The sequence below is a fragment of the Pteropus medius genome, unplaced genomic scaffold (genome assembly GCF_902729225.1).
Source record: "Pteropus medius unplaced genomic scaffold, Ma_sr-lr_union100, whole genome shotgun sequence".
Taxonomy (NCBI): Eukaryota; Metazoa; Chordata; class Mammalia; order Chiroptera; family Pteropodidae; genus Pteropus; species Pteropus medius.
The window spans coordinates 26,577,526-26,594,217 of NW_024349802.1; the positions used below are offsets into that span (position 1 = coordinate 26,577,526).

The 16,692-nt window shown below is 42.7% G+C and overlaps 1 protein-coding gene across 12 annotated transcripts in view; it reads left to right on the plus strand.

The window, feature by feature from the left end:
- The window catches only part of THRB (thyroid hormone receptor beta), a 305,448-nt gene that overhangs the window by 215,886 nt on the left and 72,870 nt on the right, over positions 1-16,692 (plus strand). For 8 of the 12 annotated variants that reach the window (XM_039836740.1, XM_039836743.1, XM_039836739.1 and 5 more), the window contains one exon: positions 16,490-16,553. The exons of the other annotated variants lie outside the window; for them this stretch is intronic. In XM_039836740.1, the coding sequence (XP_039692674.1) occupies positions 16,532-16,553 (22 nt within the window). In that variant the 5' untranslated portion in view covers positions 16,490-16,531. The remainder of the gene's footprint in view (positions 1-16,489; positions 16,554-16,692) is intronic. 12 annotated transcript variants of the gene reach the window in all.

Genomic DNA, 16,692 nt, shown 5'->3' on the forward strand with positions numbered 1-16,692 from the left:
GTCTATAGTCCATGTCCATAAGTCTCTGTTTGTTTGTCCTGTTCATTTGTTGCTTTTAGGTTTCTATCCCACATATAAGTGATATCATATAAATTTCAACTTTTTCTGTCTGGCTTATTTCGCTTAGCATGATTATCTTGAAGTTCTAGGACAGGTTTTAATTTTTTTTTTCTTCTATAGTTTCTGTGTTTGCAAACATTTCCGTGTGAACGGGTGTTATTTTTATGCTAAAAAAATAATTTTTAAAAATTCGACCCTTCAAAGCCTTTTACCCTACTACCCTTCAGCTTGGGGTTGTAATTTCTCACACATGCTGAGTTCTCAGCTGGAAATAATGGCTTACACTTAGCAGAATCAGGTTTGAATTCAGTCAATGCTGTTGTTTCTGGTGCTGCACTGTTGTCAGGAATTGATATATGCTGCAGGCATGCCACCAACATGTAACAGTCAGGGTACAGGCAGGAAAACAAAACGTCACTAGATAATTCAATGGGAGGATTTAGTGTAGGGAATTGGTTAATACATGGGTGCTGGAGTGCCAGAAGAGTATAAAGAAAGCAGCGGTCGCCCTTACGGATGGGGTCAGGAGCTCAGAGAAGCAGTCCTGTGGAGCTGGCCCTCAGAGCACTAAGAAAGGAGGCCAACCAGTTACTGCTAGAACCTCTGAGGGATTCAGAGACTGTTGCCGGAAATGCTAAAAGAGACAGGAAGCTCCAGCCAACAGCCCCTGCTGGCAGATGCTCACAGGCACATGAAAAAGAGAGAGAAGGAAGAAGTGCTCTTCTCATCTCACCTGCCAATCTTCCTCTCATGCCTCCTGTTGTTGGCAGAATCAAATAGAAACCCCTCTTGCAAGGGACTCTAGGACAGAGTTTGCAAGGTCCCAGCCCCAGCATCACAGAGCATAGAACAGAAGGGTGGATTTGGAACTGAGGTGCAATAGGTGACAATCTGGCACTCAGCTTGTGGATTAGAAAGTCTGTGATTTTGTAAGTTCAGCCAGCTAGCTTTATCCATTGTACTATTCTAAATGTTTCCTTTGAACAATTACAGGCATCCTAAATTTCCAAATATCTCTTGTCTTTTCAAGAAAAGCACCTTTCCTCTATTAAAGGAGTATTCATTGGTAATCCCTTTATAAACCTTTCTGGCAGCATCAGTATGGGATTGAGCCTGAAAGCATGTGAGGGGTGGGGACTCAAGGGCAGTTCATTTTCACACATTCCCACCCAACTGGTACACTTGTCAGGTTCATTCTCATGAACTTGACCACAAAATAATAGGAATAATATCTTCAATCAAATGGATCAGGAATTATGATTAGAACTTCTCATTTTCTGAACACCGGGTAACCTTTATTGAACTCAGAAAATGTCTCATCTCTAACAAGAAATGTTTGCCTGCCATTTAGGTTAATATGTGTCTTCCTAATACTGAGCTGGGCGTATGAGAGAGTTTCAGACTCGTCAAGAGTGAACTTTTCAAATAGTTTGTGTCAACTTGACCAGACCCTGTGTTCTATACATTAAATTTTCAGCTGCCTGATATTCTGAGCTAGAAATTTCATGTTTTAAAAGAATATCCTGTAGGTGCAATTGTTTAGATTTGTCTTCACTGATAGTGACAACAGCGATTAGTTGTCAGGACCTTCCATTCAGAAAAGATTTAAGCTCAGATTCTTCAAGAACAAATTTGGCTTAGGAGTCAGGAAGCATAATTCTAAATCCTGGTTTTCCCATATACCAATGTTTATCTTTAGACACCTAACACTTGAGTCTAAGTGTCCTCATTTGTAAAAGAAAAAATAAAATGAAGTCGTGAGCATCAAATGAAATTACTGATGTAAAGAGGCGCTATAAATGCATATAACTGTTATTCTTGCAAGGAGCAGTCAAGGGTAGTGGTTTAAAGCATGATGCCTGAATTCGTGAGACTTGAGTTCAATTCCTGGCTCTCTCACTTAAAAATCTTTACCACCTTGGGCAAGAGAGACACACCTCTTAACTTTAGTTCTCCCAGCTGTAAATGGGGATGGTACCACCTACATCACAAGCTGGTGAGAGTAATAAAGGAGGTGGTTTATGCAAGACACTTAGCAATGGCAAACACATAGTAAGCACTCAATAAATGTTAGATGCTATTACTATTGTTCTCTTTATTACCATTATTATTATTCATACTTTTTAGGGAACCTTATACACATGTGTAAATGTAGGGTGATTAATATATTAACATGTTAACAAGTGTCATTATCTTCTTTTTTCTCTACTCAATTTCATTGAACACACAAAGAGAAACACTTTAGATTTGTTGTAGATTTTACTACAAAGCCAAAGGCCGTGGTTGGTCTAGCTGGCCTTTCCTTTGGAGTTAAAAAGAGGTAGCTCCATGTACATGTTTATTTTGTGTGGGATCCTCATTATTTCTTTGGTGTTTTAGAAACAGGCTGATTTCCTTTTCTCTGGGAATCTTTGTTTTCAGATCACATGAGTTTATTCTTCCCGAATATTACATGGTTCATTTTTACCTGTGCCAAGTAAAACTAATAATAGAAGTTGATGACCAAGGCCCACTGTCTCTCCTTTTTATATAAGACAATGGGTAGGCAAGTAGGCCTTATTTAAAATAAAATTTTTATGGCTCTAAAGATGGTACAACTGAAGTATTTCAAATCAGATCCATAAAAACTATCATTTTGGGACCAGAACTCTATTCTTTGAGAGAAAGTAGATGTGAAAAATATTGATTTAAGCGTTCTCTCACAGAGAAAACATTAGTTGAGGTCCCCACAGAGGCCACCCAAATAGTACCCATTCATCATTGCAACACTGCTTGAAAGAGTCAGTTTTACAAATACTGCCATCCCCCCAAAAGTGGATTATCTTCTTATAAAATCTCTTTCACACAGTATCATGCTAGAGGATGGCAATCCCATGCTTTCCTAATGTTACCAATTATTTTGTAAAAGAAATTCTTGTACCCTGACAAGTAGTATGTGTAATACTGTGCCCCTTTTATAAACTACAGCCATGCATGAAGTACATCAAGTTCCCAACAGATAGCAATGACTCTTGGTGAACACCACTGCTTCCGCCCTTGCTGCCTCATGTCACCTACCCCAGGAAGAGAACTCAGCTTCACGTGCCCTCTTCTCTCACTGTGCAACCAAATAACCAGGACTCTATGCAAGTATTCAGTTCTCCAGAATCCATGATTAACCAGGCATAACAATAACAACTCACATTGACTGAGCACTTACTATGCACGAGGCAACGTCCAAACACTTTTCTTATATGAACTCATTTAATCCTCAGAAAATCTCTGTAAGGGACATACATACTGTCTTCTTCTTTTAGGACAAACATACAGATGATATTAAAACAAATGGACGTGGATATTCTGTCCAAGCACACAGAATGCATGGTCAGAATGATTTCAGCCTGGTCACTTACACTTTACACACCCCACATTCTAATAGACCCTCAGTTCACAGCTGGACCTTGACCAGGAAGGTGACATGACCCACATGACCCCTGTGCAAGGATGGCATGATGATTTGCGGAGCATCTGTGTTTTGCTGTATGTTTAGTTATTCTCCCACCCCCGCCCCCCAACACACACACACTTCCATGGCCCTCTTCACTTCTGATAGAGTACCAAATACTACCTTCTCTTATTAGAGTTTTTTGTGTATGTCTGTCAGCTCTACCAGGCAGTGCTTGCCAGAAGGGAGGGAGTAGATGTAGTCACCTTTGTACTCATCATGACGTACTGCTGAGTGGCAAGTGACGTGCACGTGGTGGGAGGGAAGCAGTATGGCTCAAGAATGGAGCACGCTAGCTCTGGGTTGGCGTTCTAACTTCTCTCACCAGCTAGAGGACCAAGGGCAAGCTCCCCTGCCCCTCTAACCCTCTGTTTCATCAGTGAGCAGAAAACACCTCTGAGTGTCTCTTTTTTCAAACAGTCTGATTATCGATGATGTAGCGACTTTGTCCCCATCAGGAATTCTCTAGAGATGCAGCAACAGTACCCAAGACTCTTCCTATATCATAGCATTGCCCACAGCATAGGGATTCCCTAGTGACAATGTCGAAGCCAGGATTCTTGTTAGCTGCCTAACTGGCCTTCATTCAACCAGACCCTCTGTGTAGAGGCAAGCACATGTCAAGTTGGTGAGCAGAGAAATGGGCAGAAGAGCAGAAGGAAGGTTTTCCCCCTTCGCGGCCTAACAGAATATGCTGTTGAGTTCCTGGGGGAAGGGAAAATGGTCCTCATTGAGTTGTTGCTATCTGTCATGTTCCATGTGTGTTACTTACCAGATAGCCACAGCGACAAGAGTTGGAGGAAGGTTCACAGGGCCGCTAGCATCTCACTTCGCAGCTGCAGACAAATTGAATTCTGTGATGTGTGGGAGAACTGGCCATCAGTAGATGATTAATGTCAACATGGCTGGAATTTTCTTGGCATTATAAATAAGTTCAAAAGGGTCAAGTGTATACAAAGTTCAGTCTCACACAAAGTGGCTGCTTGCTTTCCGAAACTGCTAGTCCTGGGGGAAAAAAAAAAAAAACAATTTAGGGGGTATGAAAGTTATTAAGGGGAAGCCAAATAAATTAGTCTTGAGTTAGACCTATAGTCCAAATAAATTAGTCTTGAGTTAGACCTTAATCATAAATTTTAAGTTACATTTCTTTATTGACTAATAGATGTTTCTGGCAGCAAATAAGGGCTAAGGAAGGCTTTCTTATCTCCAGTTCCAAACCCACGCTGGAGAAAATCCAGGAGCCTGATAAGAAATAGCGATAGCCTAGGTTTCCTTTTTAGCTTTAGATTTAGCACTCCGTACTACTCAGCTTCAGTTAAATGTACATTTTTAAAAGTTTTACTGAGACATCATTTACATAAGAAAGTTCACTCATCGAAGTGCACAATTCAGTGGATTTAGTATATTTACAGAGTTGTATGCACAGCTATCACCATAATCTCATTTTAGAACATTTTCATCACCCCAAAAAGGACTCTGTCCCATTAGCAGTCACTTCCTGTCCCTGTACCGAGCCCTGTCCCACCCTCACAGCCACTGCCCAGCCCTAGGTTACCGCTAATTCGCTTCTGTCTCTGTAAGTGTGATTTTTTTTTTTAAAACCTAGACCCTGGACAATCCCATCTCTTGACTTATAATTAGAATAAAATGATCAGTGTTCCCTCAAAAATCTGTCATTTTTGAGAAAATTTATTTTCTTCATGCATCACTGAGGCTGCCTTCCTCCATTCAGCCCCTATCTTTCAACACTACCTACAGAGGTAACCAGCTTTCTTCATTAAACAAGTATTCATTAAGGGCCTGCTGTGTGCCACACACTGCCTGAGCACTCGGGGTGGTCAGGGAACAAATCAAAGACCCCTGACCTCTAGGAGCTGACCTCTTAGCAGCGGGAGACGAAACAATAAGCAACAATAACAACAACAAAACCAGAAATAAACAGTGCAGTATGTTAAAAGATGCCACATACTGTCGGAACAGGAAGGAGTGGAACGGGACGCAGGGTATCAGGAAAGCCAATGCTCGGGGCAGACAAGTCCAGCAGGGACAGGGAAGGTCAAGGTGGGCATCCCTGAGAAGTTAAGGTTTGCAAGTGGAGGCGAGGAAGGGACCTGAGCATTGGACAAGCATTTCAGAATAATCCTAGGGCAAAGGCTCTCTGGCGGGGGCACAGATGACACGTTCGAGGAACAGCAAGGAGGTTAGTGAAGGTGAAATGAGGAGAGATGCAGGAGACCACGACAGAGAGGCCAATGGGCAGGTCCTGGGGACCATGGTGAGATTTTGAGCAGCGGCTACAAATGCTCTGAATTGTAGTCTCAGAGAACCACTCTGTCGTGTTGAGAAGAGGTCAGAAGGGAGCGAGAGCAAAAGAGGGACACGTCCCAGATACTATCTTAGAGGCCACTTTAGGGCAGTGGTTCTCAACCTTGGCTACACATCTGAATCGCCCGGGCAGCTTTACAAAACTGAGGCCTGAGCTACAAAACACTAATTGGTTTGGGGTGCAGCCTGGGCACTAGACTTTGCAGAGCTGCCCAAGCGATTCGCACGTGCGGCTCAGGTTGACCTTTAGAGATTCAGGAGCACTCAGTAGTCTCACCTGTTTGACTTTGTAGCTGGGAAACAAAATCCCACAGTTGGCCGCAACCGCTTATTGGCAAAGCTTATTGGCAAGGCTGTTTTGAGGGGACCAGAGATCTCACTGCTGCAGCAAGGCCAGAAATGGCACTGCAGACGGTGTGCCAACTGGGATAGGACTGGATGGAGCACACCTGGACCACCAGACTTTGAGGCGCTCAATCCCATTCTTTGGCTGGATCCAAACATGTGAGCGGGCTCTCTCTATGCTCCTGAAGGAGGGCTCGTTGTACTGTGTCGGGCCAGAAGAGAAGGATAAGGCTGGAACCTCAGGAAGTGGGTATGTGATTCATTCAAATAAGCATTTTTTGAGAATTGTAGTTACAGTATGCCAGGCATTGTGCAGGGAGCTGCCGATAAAAAGATAAGGTCTAACTGTCCTTGCCCAAGCAAAATGGCTCAAAGCGAATGTCGTATAATATTTCAAAATGTGTTATTTGTGGGAAGGCTTTAAATAAGCCAAAGGGGAAAGGGGCCCTTCGGTTGCATATCTGAGCTGTTGGCATTTCTAATTCAGAGGGATGAATAGAACATTATTGCGTTCCATGGGCACAAGTACAGCAGGAAAAAAGATGCTTGGAGCCGTGAGCCAAACATGAATCAGCAATCTCATTCTATTGTTCAGAAAATAATCATGATGCCGGGAGCATGGAATTTAAGAATTATGCAGAAAAGCCCTTCCCCCCAGCAGGAAACAGACACTGGCTAAAATATTGCATCTTGTTTTTGGCTTCCTGAGCTCAAAGGAATGCTAAAAAAAAAAAAAAAAAAATCTTGGAGAGGATTTAGTGAAAGTTGATTTATAAATATGGAAAATACAACCCATAAGAAAGGAGCCGATTTAGAAGCAGTGTGGTCGGCAGCCTCTCAGAGGTGGCATGCTGAGGGAGTGTTTATTCACTCTTGTGACCAGGAAGTAGAGCTGCCCTAGCTTCAGTAACTAACAAATGTTTCTTGAGTACCTGCTATGTGCTGATCACTGAGCCGGGTGGTGGGGAGAGGAAGGCCAGAGGTCCCTGCTTTTGGAAGACCTTCTAATCTGTGGCAATGAGCGGGGAAGTGCAGAAGTACTATGTGAAGCAGTAGTTCCCAACTCCAGCATGCATCCGAACTCCAGCATGTATCAGAGGGCTTATTAAAACACAGACAGCTGGACCCCACCTGCAGAGTTTCTGATTCGGTGGGTCTGGGGTGAGCCTATAAGCACTGGCATTTCTTAAAGAGTTTCCAGGTGATGCTGACACTGATCTGGCAATCACACCCTGAGAACCCTGCTCTAAAGAAATGACATGGGACAGAGAGGAGGGTGAGTGTGGACTGAGTACTGAAGTCCACTGGTCAGCTGCAACTGACCTGTTGATACTAGAACATGGACCACTTTTTAAACGTGTTCTCTGGTACATAGCTGATGGTTTTTAATTAGCAATGTGCTTTGAATAAACCACGCCAGCCATGATTTTGCCAACACCCAAGGAAGGGTGGCAAGAGGCAAGGGAAGAAATTTCTCTACAGACCCATAGAAGTCAGATAGGACATACTAATGGCAGGGGTATGTCCAGCAAATCCAAACCAATGAGCATGTATATGGCCTCATACCAGCAGGTGAATGGCTTCAGGAGTAAGAGAGTTACAATAGGGTGATCTATCCCCACACTCATGCTCAGACTTGGCACTTCTCTTATGAGCAGAAGTTCTCAACAGAATCAGCTGGGAAACCTTTCCTAGGTACACATGCCTGGGCCTAGTCCCAAAGACAGTGAGCAAGTCTCTTCCGCTGATTCTGCAGTAACCTCCTCCTTGAGATTACGAACCACTTTTCCTACAGGCTCTATAATTGTGCCCCAAACTTATAAGTTAACAGAGTGCACAGCTAACTTTTTTGAAAATGCAAACCTCCAGAACACATCATGTCTCATCACTTTATTACTGCAAGACTTGAGGGTCCCAAATTCAAGGGCACCCACTTAAAATTCAAGTGGCCATCGGAGAAGGTAACTAGTCACCAACAGAGCTGGATGCCTTGGTAAGCGCCTTTTCACTGGAAATGTTCTAGACAAGGCTGGCCATGCTGGTCAGGAATGGAGAAGTAGGGATGCCTGTCCAGCATCAAGTGTAGCCTACCAAGATGGTACCTCAGCTCCTCTAACGTGTTCCCAAACCATTTAGCCTGGCAGCTCCCAACATGTGATTCCTGGAAAGTATAGTCAGATCACCTGGGACTTTGTTAGAAATACAGACTCTCAGACCCACCCACCCCACCCCCAGACTAGCTAAATCAGAAAGTCTGGCGTGGAGCCCAGCATTCTGTTTTAACAAGCCTTCCAGGGGATTGCCAAAGTTTGAGAACCACTAGTTTAGTTTGTACGTCACTTCATTGCTACATATCAGTCAGAAAGAGAACAGAACAGAAAAGCAGGCAACCTGCTGTTTATAGATCTACTTATACAAGTCTTCTTGCATGTTTAACATCTCATGCTCATTTGTCAGATTTTCACCTAAGAAATTAGTGTCAGGACAACTTCTCTCCTACCTTTGGCATCCCTGTAATTCCCAGTGGTAACGTGACTTATTGCATCCCCCTTCTTAGACGATGCAAGTGCTCTGTTCTTTTACTTTTTAGAGACTTCATCACACTCTCTTCGTATGATAGGGCTCAAGAAGCACTCCAATGATGGTCAAGTTTTGTTTATTCTGAAGACTGCTTATACCCTGAAAAGGCTGCTCTGTCTCGTTCTCTTATTTTCTACTCCACAGTCGTATGCTAGGCTGGCTCACTTAGCTGTATGAAGCTGAAAGGCCAAATTATGTGGCCATGGTCTCACAAAGAGTGAGAGGTGAAATGAGATTATGTAAACCACACCCTTGAACTTTTCATTACTTCCCAAAACTGGTACAGTTATGGTTCCCAAGCTCTGTATCAAGGCACCCAGCAAACCCATAGGAACTCAATGGAATGTCTTTGAGTTTTGAGAGAAACCCAACAACAGCTGTCAGACACCACACAAACATACTATTAGGCTGTTTCGACCTAAGCACTTAATAAATAAAACATTTAAATGTTTCCTTTGACCTGAGGTCACTGTGAAAAAAAAAAAAATTACTGATATACTAAGGGTGCCAGGAACTGAGAAAGTTGGGAATCTCTGTGTTATAGAATCACCCATACCCAGGAAGAAATGTATTTTGACTGTACACTTTCTGGTCAGAATCATGTATATGAGCCAGCACATTTAAGGAAATATACATTCTAAGTTTAACCTAAATGTCGGGGGGTAGGGGGTAACTGTAAGAAAACTACATGAATCCTTAGGGCTTCTTTCTTTCTTACCTTCAAGCCACCTAGATCTACCCAGCTCAGCTCCCTGACTTAACCCTTAACTCTGTGATTTTTTAAAAATAACAGCCTACATTTTTATTCAGTGCCCCAGCCCTTTCTTTATGACCTAAATATAATGAATTAATTCTTACAAATTGGTACTAATAATTGTTCTGGTACATTCCTGAAAATCACCTTTAAAACATTATTAAAAGACACCATCGAGGCTGTGTGTGTGCTGTGGCATGTTCATGACACCTCACAGGAAACCATAGAAATTTGCCAATAAAGTTAGTGACAGGGACCTTCATCAAGGAGCATCAGACAAGAAGCCAACGAAGGGAAAATGGAAACTAAAGTTCAGGAAGTATATTTTTGGAGTGTAGTCCCCTCCCCCACCGCCATTTGACATTTAAGAAGTAGTAAACAATTACAACTATATTTATCAAGAGAATTTTGTTTTCCTCTTCAAGGAATTTTAGGGGCAAAGCAGTCTTCACAACCCCTCCTTAGGAAGATTATTCTTTTTATCCCAGGGTTAAAAATCTATACGGAGTTTACAGCAGATTCCAGAGGCAGCAAAGCACTAGCTCAGTCTGAGCAATGCCATCTCCCTGAGATGGAGATAGCTCTGGCCTGTGGTCAAGTAGTAGCATCTTTTCTTATGAACCTGTCATAAGGGTTGGGGAAGGGAGTGGGTTCTTATTTGTTGTTGTTGACCTATTTGTCATCAAACACTTTTAAGAAATTAGTAATAAATTATTTAATTTACTCCTAATGTTTTATTTTCACATTCTCATTCGTTGTTTTTCATGCACATGTCTCAGTGAGTCACCTGACCACAATTATACATTCAGGCATCTGGTGGTTCTGCAGGGTACACTCATTCCTCGGGAGTTATTTAACTCCTCTGACATGATGAAGGCGTTTCAAGTCCATTCAAAACACACAAGCAAACACTCACAAGCAGGCACACGCGCACGCACACACTTATTTTCTTTGGCACAGGAAAGCTACCCTACTCTCCACCAGGTGTCAGTAGAGTCAGTTTCAACCACTTGCTTTGGCCAAGAGGCCATCTGTTGAAGTTGTTTCTCCTGCTATCTTAGACGTTTCCTCAAACCACCCATCTGCTTCCTCTGAAAAGACTAGCTAGCTTCCATTTCTTCGAAGCATTAGGAGATGATAGTCCCACTGCAGAGAAAGAGAGCCCACCTGTAGAGCTATAAGGAAAATGCACTGTAAACATAGCAAGCAGTCAAGTGGATTCTTTTAGAGATAGCCTCATAAAACTTTTACTGGCTGTTTTTATCTTGACTTTTCTATCACTATATTATGTGGCTAAAAATTGTTCCAAGTTTCACTCAGTGCGACAGTCAATTAAAGTGGCAGATCATTTGAGACTCGCAGAGGGCTTTTTTGTTTATTTTAAAGCCCACTCCAACCCTAAGTACCCTACTCCCAGCACTGTTGACTTAGTCCTCAAAGCAGAAACATGATTTTACTCACATCGTAGCCCCCGAATCTAGCACGCAAAGACAGAAGAAATCTACCATGTGTCAAGTGCGCTTATCCTATTTAATTTATAAATTCCCCTTTGAGGTGGATGGCCTTATATGTACGTTGGGAACCCAACCCTTTGTTCTTTACATCTCCCGTGTCATTCCGTTGATAAGTGGCTAGGCCCACACTCTTTCCATGCCATGGCGACTTTGCCTGGGAGAGAGAAGGAAAGAGGGAGAGAAGGAGACAATGATTTGGCATGGACGTAAGTTAAAGGAAAGAATGGAAGTGAGCCCCAGAATGAGATTGTTGTTGAACTTGAATTCCAAAGAGTGGATCGGCTGAAAGTAAAGATTAATCATGACCAAGAACAAAATTAAGCCACAGCAAATTAAGCTCAAATTCAACCACAGATCCTGGTTGTATTATCTTACTCCCTAAAGGCAAAACACTTACAGCTAATGCCGGAAATCTGAAATGAAATTCATAGCTTTGCCATTCAATAGTCATTCGCTGATGTTGCTTATGTGGGGCCCTAGTTTCCTACCATACCCAGCAGAGGACTTTCAACTCTGCCTTCTGTTCTAAGAGGTGATCCACTAGGATTAAGACGTGGGCCACAGCACAACGCAGAGCTACTACTATTTTTCTACATCTTATTAACTAATTCAGAGTCTTATTGTTTTTTTAACTAGCCCCATCCCCAATCTAACTGTGCTGGCTTTTAATTTTTTTTCTTACTTTTTTAATACTATATTCCCAAATACGGTTAGTTTTATTAAATGGAAAAAGTGGATCGTATGTGGTATGATTTGAAGATACCTTGCCTCTGTTCTCTTAAATATTTGAGTTCTAAAGTTATCACTATCTTCAGACATTCAACCATTATATATTTACTTCATTGAATCCTAGATTTATTATTAAAATGCAAAGATGTCAGAGAAGGACAACTCAGGCTGTATTTAGAATGCTATAAAATTGGGTCCAAATTCATCTGTGTACCCGACCTTCGTTGCCCCTCAACAAATTTAAATGAACATGAAAGGCGATCTTGAAAGGGGAAAAAATTCACGAAGGTAAAATTCAGTCTGGGAAGAAGAGAATGGCAGAGTAGAGAGAAGCAGTTTCATTTCCATTTTATCTCTATGATGATGGGGTCCAGGGAAATTGGGCTTCTGTGCTGTTATGAGTCTTGAAACCACCCCAGGACACCTCAAGTGGAGGGCAGATAGTTGCTCCAGTTTTACACACCTTAGGCATGTTTGGGGCTGGCCAGGAGATGAGTAGATTGTAATAATAGTGACTACAATAATGAAGAAATCTTCCAGGAACTTACACTGGGGTTCTACTTTTAAATTTATAAAGCATTTTCAGATTCTCTTTGCCCTCATCATAACCTAAAGGTTAGAAACTGTGATTTCACTTCACAAATGGGGCTCAGAGAGTTGAGGAACCTATCCAATGAGACTCAAACTACTGAATTGAGACTCAAAACCATCTAGAATGACTCCCAGTCTAGGAGTCTTTCCTCCACACCTGGGGTTGAACTTGTTCTTAAAAATGTTTCCCGAATGTCAAGATGAAAGGTTTGAGGTAAATGGGCTCTTCCCTTTGAGGGAAAGAGGATAGAAGGGAAACTTCAGGAGAGAGAGGGGCGCTTTTCAATGTGAGGGTAAGAGGCCCGCAACAGAAATCCACAACCTCATTGTCCTCCTCCTGTGGGGTGCAGCCCACTCTGAGGGAACAGCCATTTGCCTCCACCCAGCTGTGTTTTCAGATGCCACAGACAGAGCAGTGTCAAAGCCAAAGTGCGGACGAGTAGGGTAAGGGGCTCTGGCCCCATCTCATGACCTCCCACAGTGGCTAATAACCCACAATATCCAATAAACTTTGTCAAAACGGTTGCTTGCTGTGTAAACACAACGTCAAGACACATTCCCAAGCTATGCTCTCCACTCATATCGCCACAACCTCGAAAATCAATCCTTTTATTTAGGAGGTGGAGAGCATCCACGTTTGCTCAGTGCCAGGTGAGAGGGTGGGCCTGCCCTCCTCTGAGAGCTTCCCGGTGTTAATGGTCTCAGTTCAGAGTCTGGAATAGCCTCACACTTGAGCATCTGACCCTTTAAACTGAACCAAGAGATTTGCCTATGAAAGTTACCCACACCACACCCCACCGCCCGTGAAGCACTGGCTGAAGCGTTAACATAAACTCTGTGTATCCCACCATTGTGACACAATGGGCCACGTGAAGCTCTGGTGCCCCTTCTCCTGAGAGAGCCAAGGAGAAGCAAACTAATGAAGGTAGCCTTACAAAGACCACAATCATTTTCTCCAGAAAAGGCAGATGTAGAGACATGGGGGCGATGTGGTATTTTATTTTAATTATGTCTAGATTGTGTAAGCAGTGCCTCACTAGGTCCATATGGAAAGATTTTTCAAGGGGTATTTTTTCCAGTTGTCCCTTCAATGTCATAGTTTCTATTGGGGAAAAAGGTAACACAAGGGGATGAAAGGCATGCAGTGGAGCTTTACAAGATGGAGTTCGGGGTGTCCTCTCTGGCCCTAGTCTAGCTTTGTGACCTTGAACACTAAAGCTGGAAAACAGTAAAGATTCCATGCCGAGGTGCCACCAAAGGGTGAGCCTCCTGAGGAGTCCGCCTCCACTGAGGCAGAGTTATCTTTCTCAAATAGGCTCATGCCCATAAAGATCTCCCATGGCTCCCCATTTCTCACACGATAATGTCTAAATTTTATAGCAAACCTTTCAAGACCCTTCACCATCTGGCCCCAAACTGCATTTGTAGCTTCATTCATGCAGCCATTTCCTGGCCCCTCCCCACCCCCCCAGATCATATACCCTGTGACAAGCTGCTGTCCCTTTTGGGCTTTTATTATTGAGCGCTACACCTTTCATCCCAGAGGAAGGCTTAGTCCTGAGTGTTTCTCAGCACCGCCCCCTTGGCCCAGGACCTCTGTGGCTTTTATTTTTAGCTACAGATTGCCAATAGGCTCTGCCTTCCCATCCAGCTTGTAAAATGGATTATAAATCCCTTGAGGCCTGAGAGCCTCTGGTCTTAACCTATTTGCATCTCTTGTGTTTATCCCAGCATTAAATGCTCTATCACATTTATCACTGTCTTAGTATTTCCACCTCCTAAATGTCACTTGAGTCCCTCACCCTCTCACCACCTCCACCGCCACCACCCAAGTTCTAGCCACCTTCATCTCTCCCCCAGACCTGCCGTGGCCCCCTGACTGGTCTGCTTTCACTCAACAGCCGATGTGAAGCTTTAAAAACGCAAATTGGATCATATTGGTCCCCTCCTTAAAACCAGCATAATTTATAGGAGTTACCCATGTTCCTGACTGGAATCAGCTTATGTAAAAATGGGGAGTATTTTGCTCAGGAAAGGTTGAGGAGCCAAACCATTGGAGGATCGGGATGAATACAGCTTGGACTCTGGGGGAGAACTGAAAGGGGTTTTCACCTGAGGTTCTCTGTGAATGTCAGATTCCTCCTCTCTCTCACCTTCAGACAGGCTTCTTCCTGTGGCTGAGAGATACATGGCCTCAAACAGTTTTAGAGTTTTAACTTCTCATAAATTGTGCCACCAGAGAGGGACTAGTAAACTTTTCCTCTATCTCTCTTTTCCTTCCTCCCTACCACTCTCTTTCTTGCTCTCTCCAAATTCCTGAAAAGCATCTTATCATCTCAGGTCTTGAACCAGCTTGGCCAAAGGTAGAGCACTGTGACTGGCTCTGAACATTCAGGGACAATGTCATGTGAAAATGTGGTCACTGTCATAGGTTGGGAGGGGGCAGTTAATGGCATCTTAGCTTCTGAGAAGAGCAACAGAGTCTGGACACTCAAGACTGTAAGTGTGATCTGAGCTTTCAACTTAGGTGTCTCAGAACCTGCTCCCTCTCACTCGGAACCCAGCTGAACAGGTGTGTGAAGATGCAGCAGAGGACTTATGACTGGTGACCCTTGAAATGTGAATCAGCAGCAAGAATGCATTTGCCTAGTAGTTAATATACATCTCTTCTTCCAGATCCCAATTCACGGCTTATATCATGCCACATCAACTTTCATTGATTTTATTTTATTCAGTTATTCAACATATTTGTTGAGTACCTATCACGTATCTGATACTCTGCTCAACATAGAAGATATGAAAATGACAAAGACAGTTCCTGCCACAGAGAGACTATAGTCTAGTGGGAAAGGTAACCACACAAATATGTAATTACCACAGGTGTGACAAGAACGATGATCAAGGTATGAATTCAGTGTTGCAGTATTGGCATGAGACAGAATGAAAGGCCATATACAAATCCCTGTTTTAAACATAATCTACATATTTCCTCTTCTCCCACCAGTTATTTAACATCAATGTATTTCCTCCTCTTCCATTGGTTTTATGTGCAGAGTGCATATGATTTACCCAGCCCTTTCGCTCATACCATCTTTAAACCTCAGAAACATCAGCCTTGTGAAGTAGGTAGAGCAAGTATTATTTTCCTCATTTTGCACGTGAAGAAATAGAGATTCTAACGCTTTGAAATTACTTGTCACGACCCCACAGCTGGTAAGTGGCAGCGTTGACCCTGGAATGCATGTCTTGGACTTCAGTACTATTCCCAAGTCACCATGCCGCCACTGAACTCAGAAGGCTCTTCTAGAAAAAGAAATTGAATTCTGCTCTATCTCCAGCTGTATTCTGACAGACTCTGACCCACGTTCATCAGTCATCTGGATATCCGACTGTGCACATCCTTCAACATTCTTCCCTCTGCTAGGGCACCTCTGGATACCGACATCCACCATGCTTCCTTCCCTGGTCTAACGGCCAAGTCTTTCTGTTGCTCTTGGATCTCATTAATATAGCGGGGAGGGGGAGGAGTTCAGCACTGACTGAGAGAAAGTCACAAATGGGAAGATGAGAATATGGATTCTGTTCTCTAGAGCAGAGCATCCGACACTTTGCTAAAGTGCTCGTGAACCACCCGTGGATCTTGTCTAAATGCAGATTTGATTATGTTTGAGGTTAGACCCAAATTATCTGTTTCTAACAAGCTCCCAAGTGATGCTGAAATTGCTGGCCCACAGACCGCACTTTGAGAGGCAAGGATCTAGATTGAAGATGCTAATACATCTTAGCCACTCTGGGGAAAAGCAACAAGTCGGTGCACTGGAAGCTTTCTTTAAAACTTGAAATGGAAAAATCAAAAATAGACATGTGATCTTAAATAAAATATTATTTTAAAGACATATTTATAGAAGGAACCCTGAGATGAAAAGTAAAAGGTCTTGTAAACTTACACTTATCATAAGCCCAACTATGCTTCAATTTCCCTGATTCTGACTTGAGAGTAACAGATCACCCATGCTAATTAATGCATGTGATATTGTTTGGAACAAAAACATTGTGGAAAATGCAGGTTATAACCTGTGGTATTTTTTCTTGTCTTTTTCTTTGTAGGAGATGTCAGTGAAAAAAAGGGTCCAGAATGATTACTAACCTATGACTCCCAACAGTATGACAGGTATCTATACTTTTAAATTTTTCTTTGTGTGTCTCCATCTTTCTTCCACTTAAAAAGAAATGTAGGGTTTATAACAGATCAATCTGAGAGTCTTCGCAACAATTATTTCCAAAACCAACAAGTGTTATTAAATGAAAAT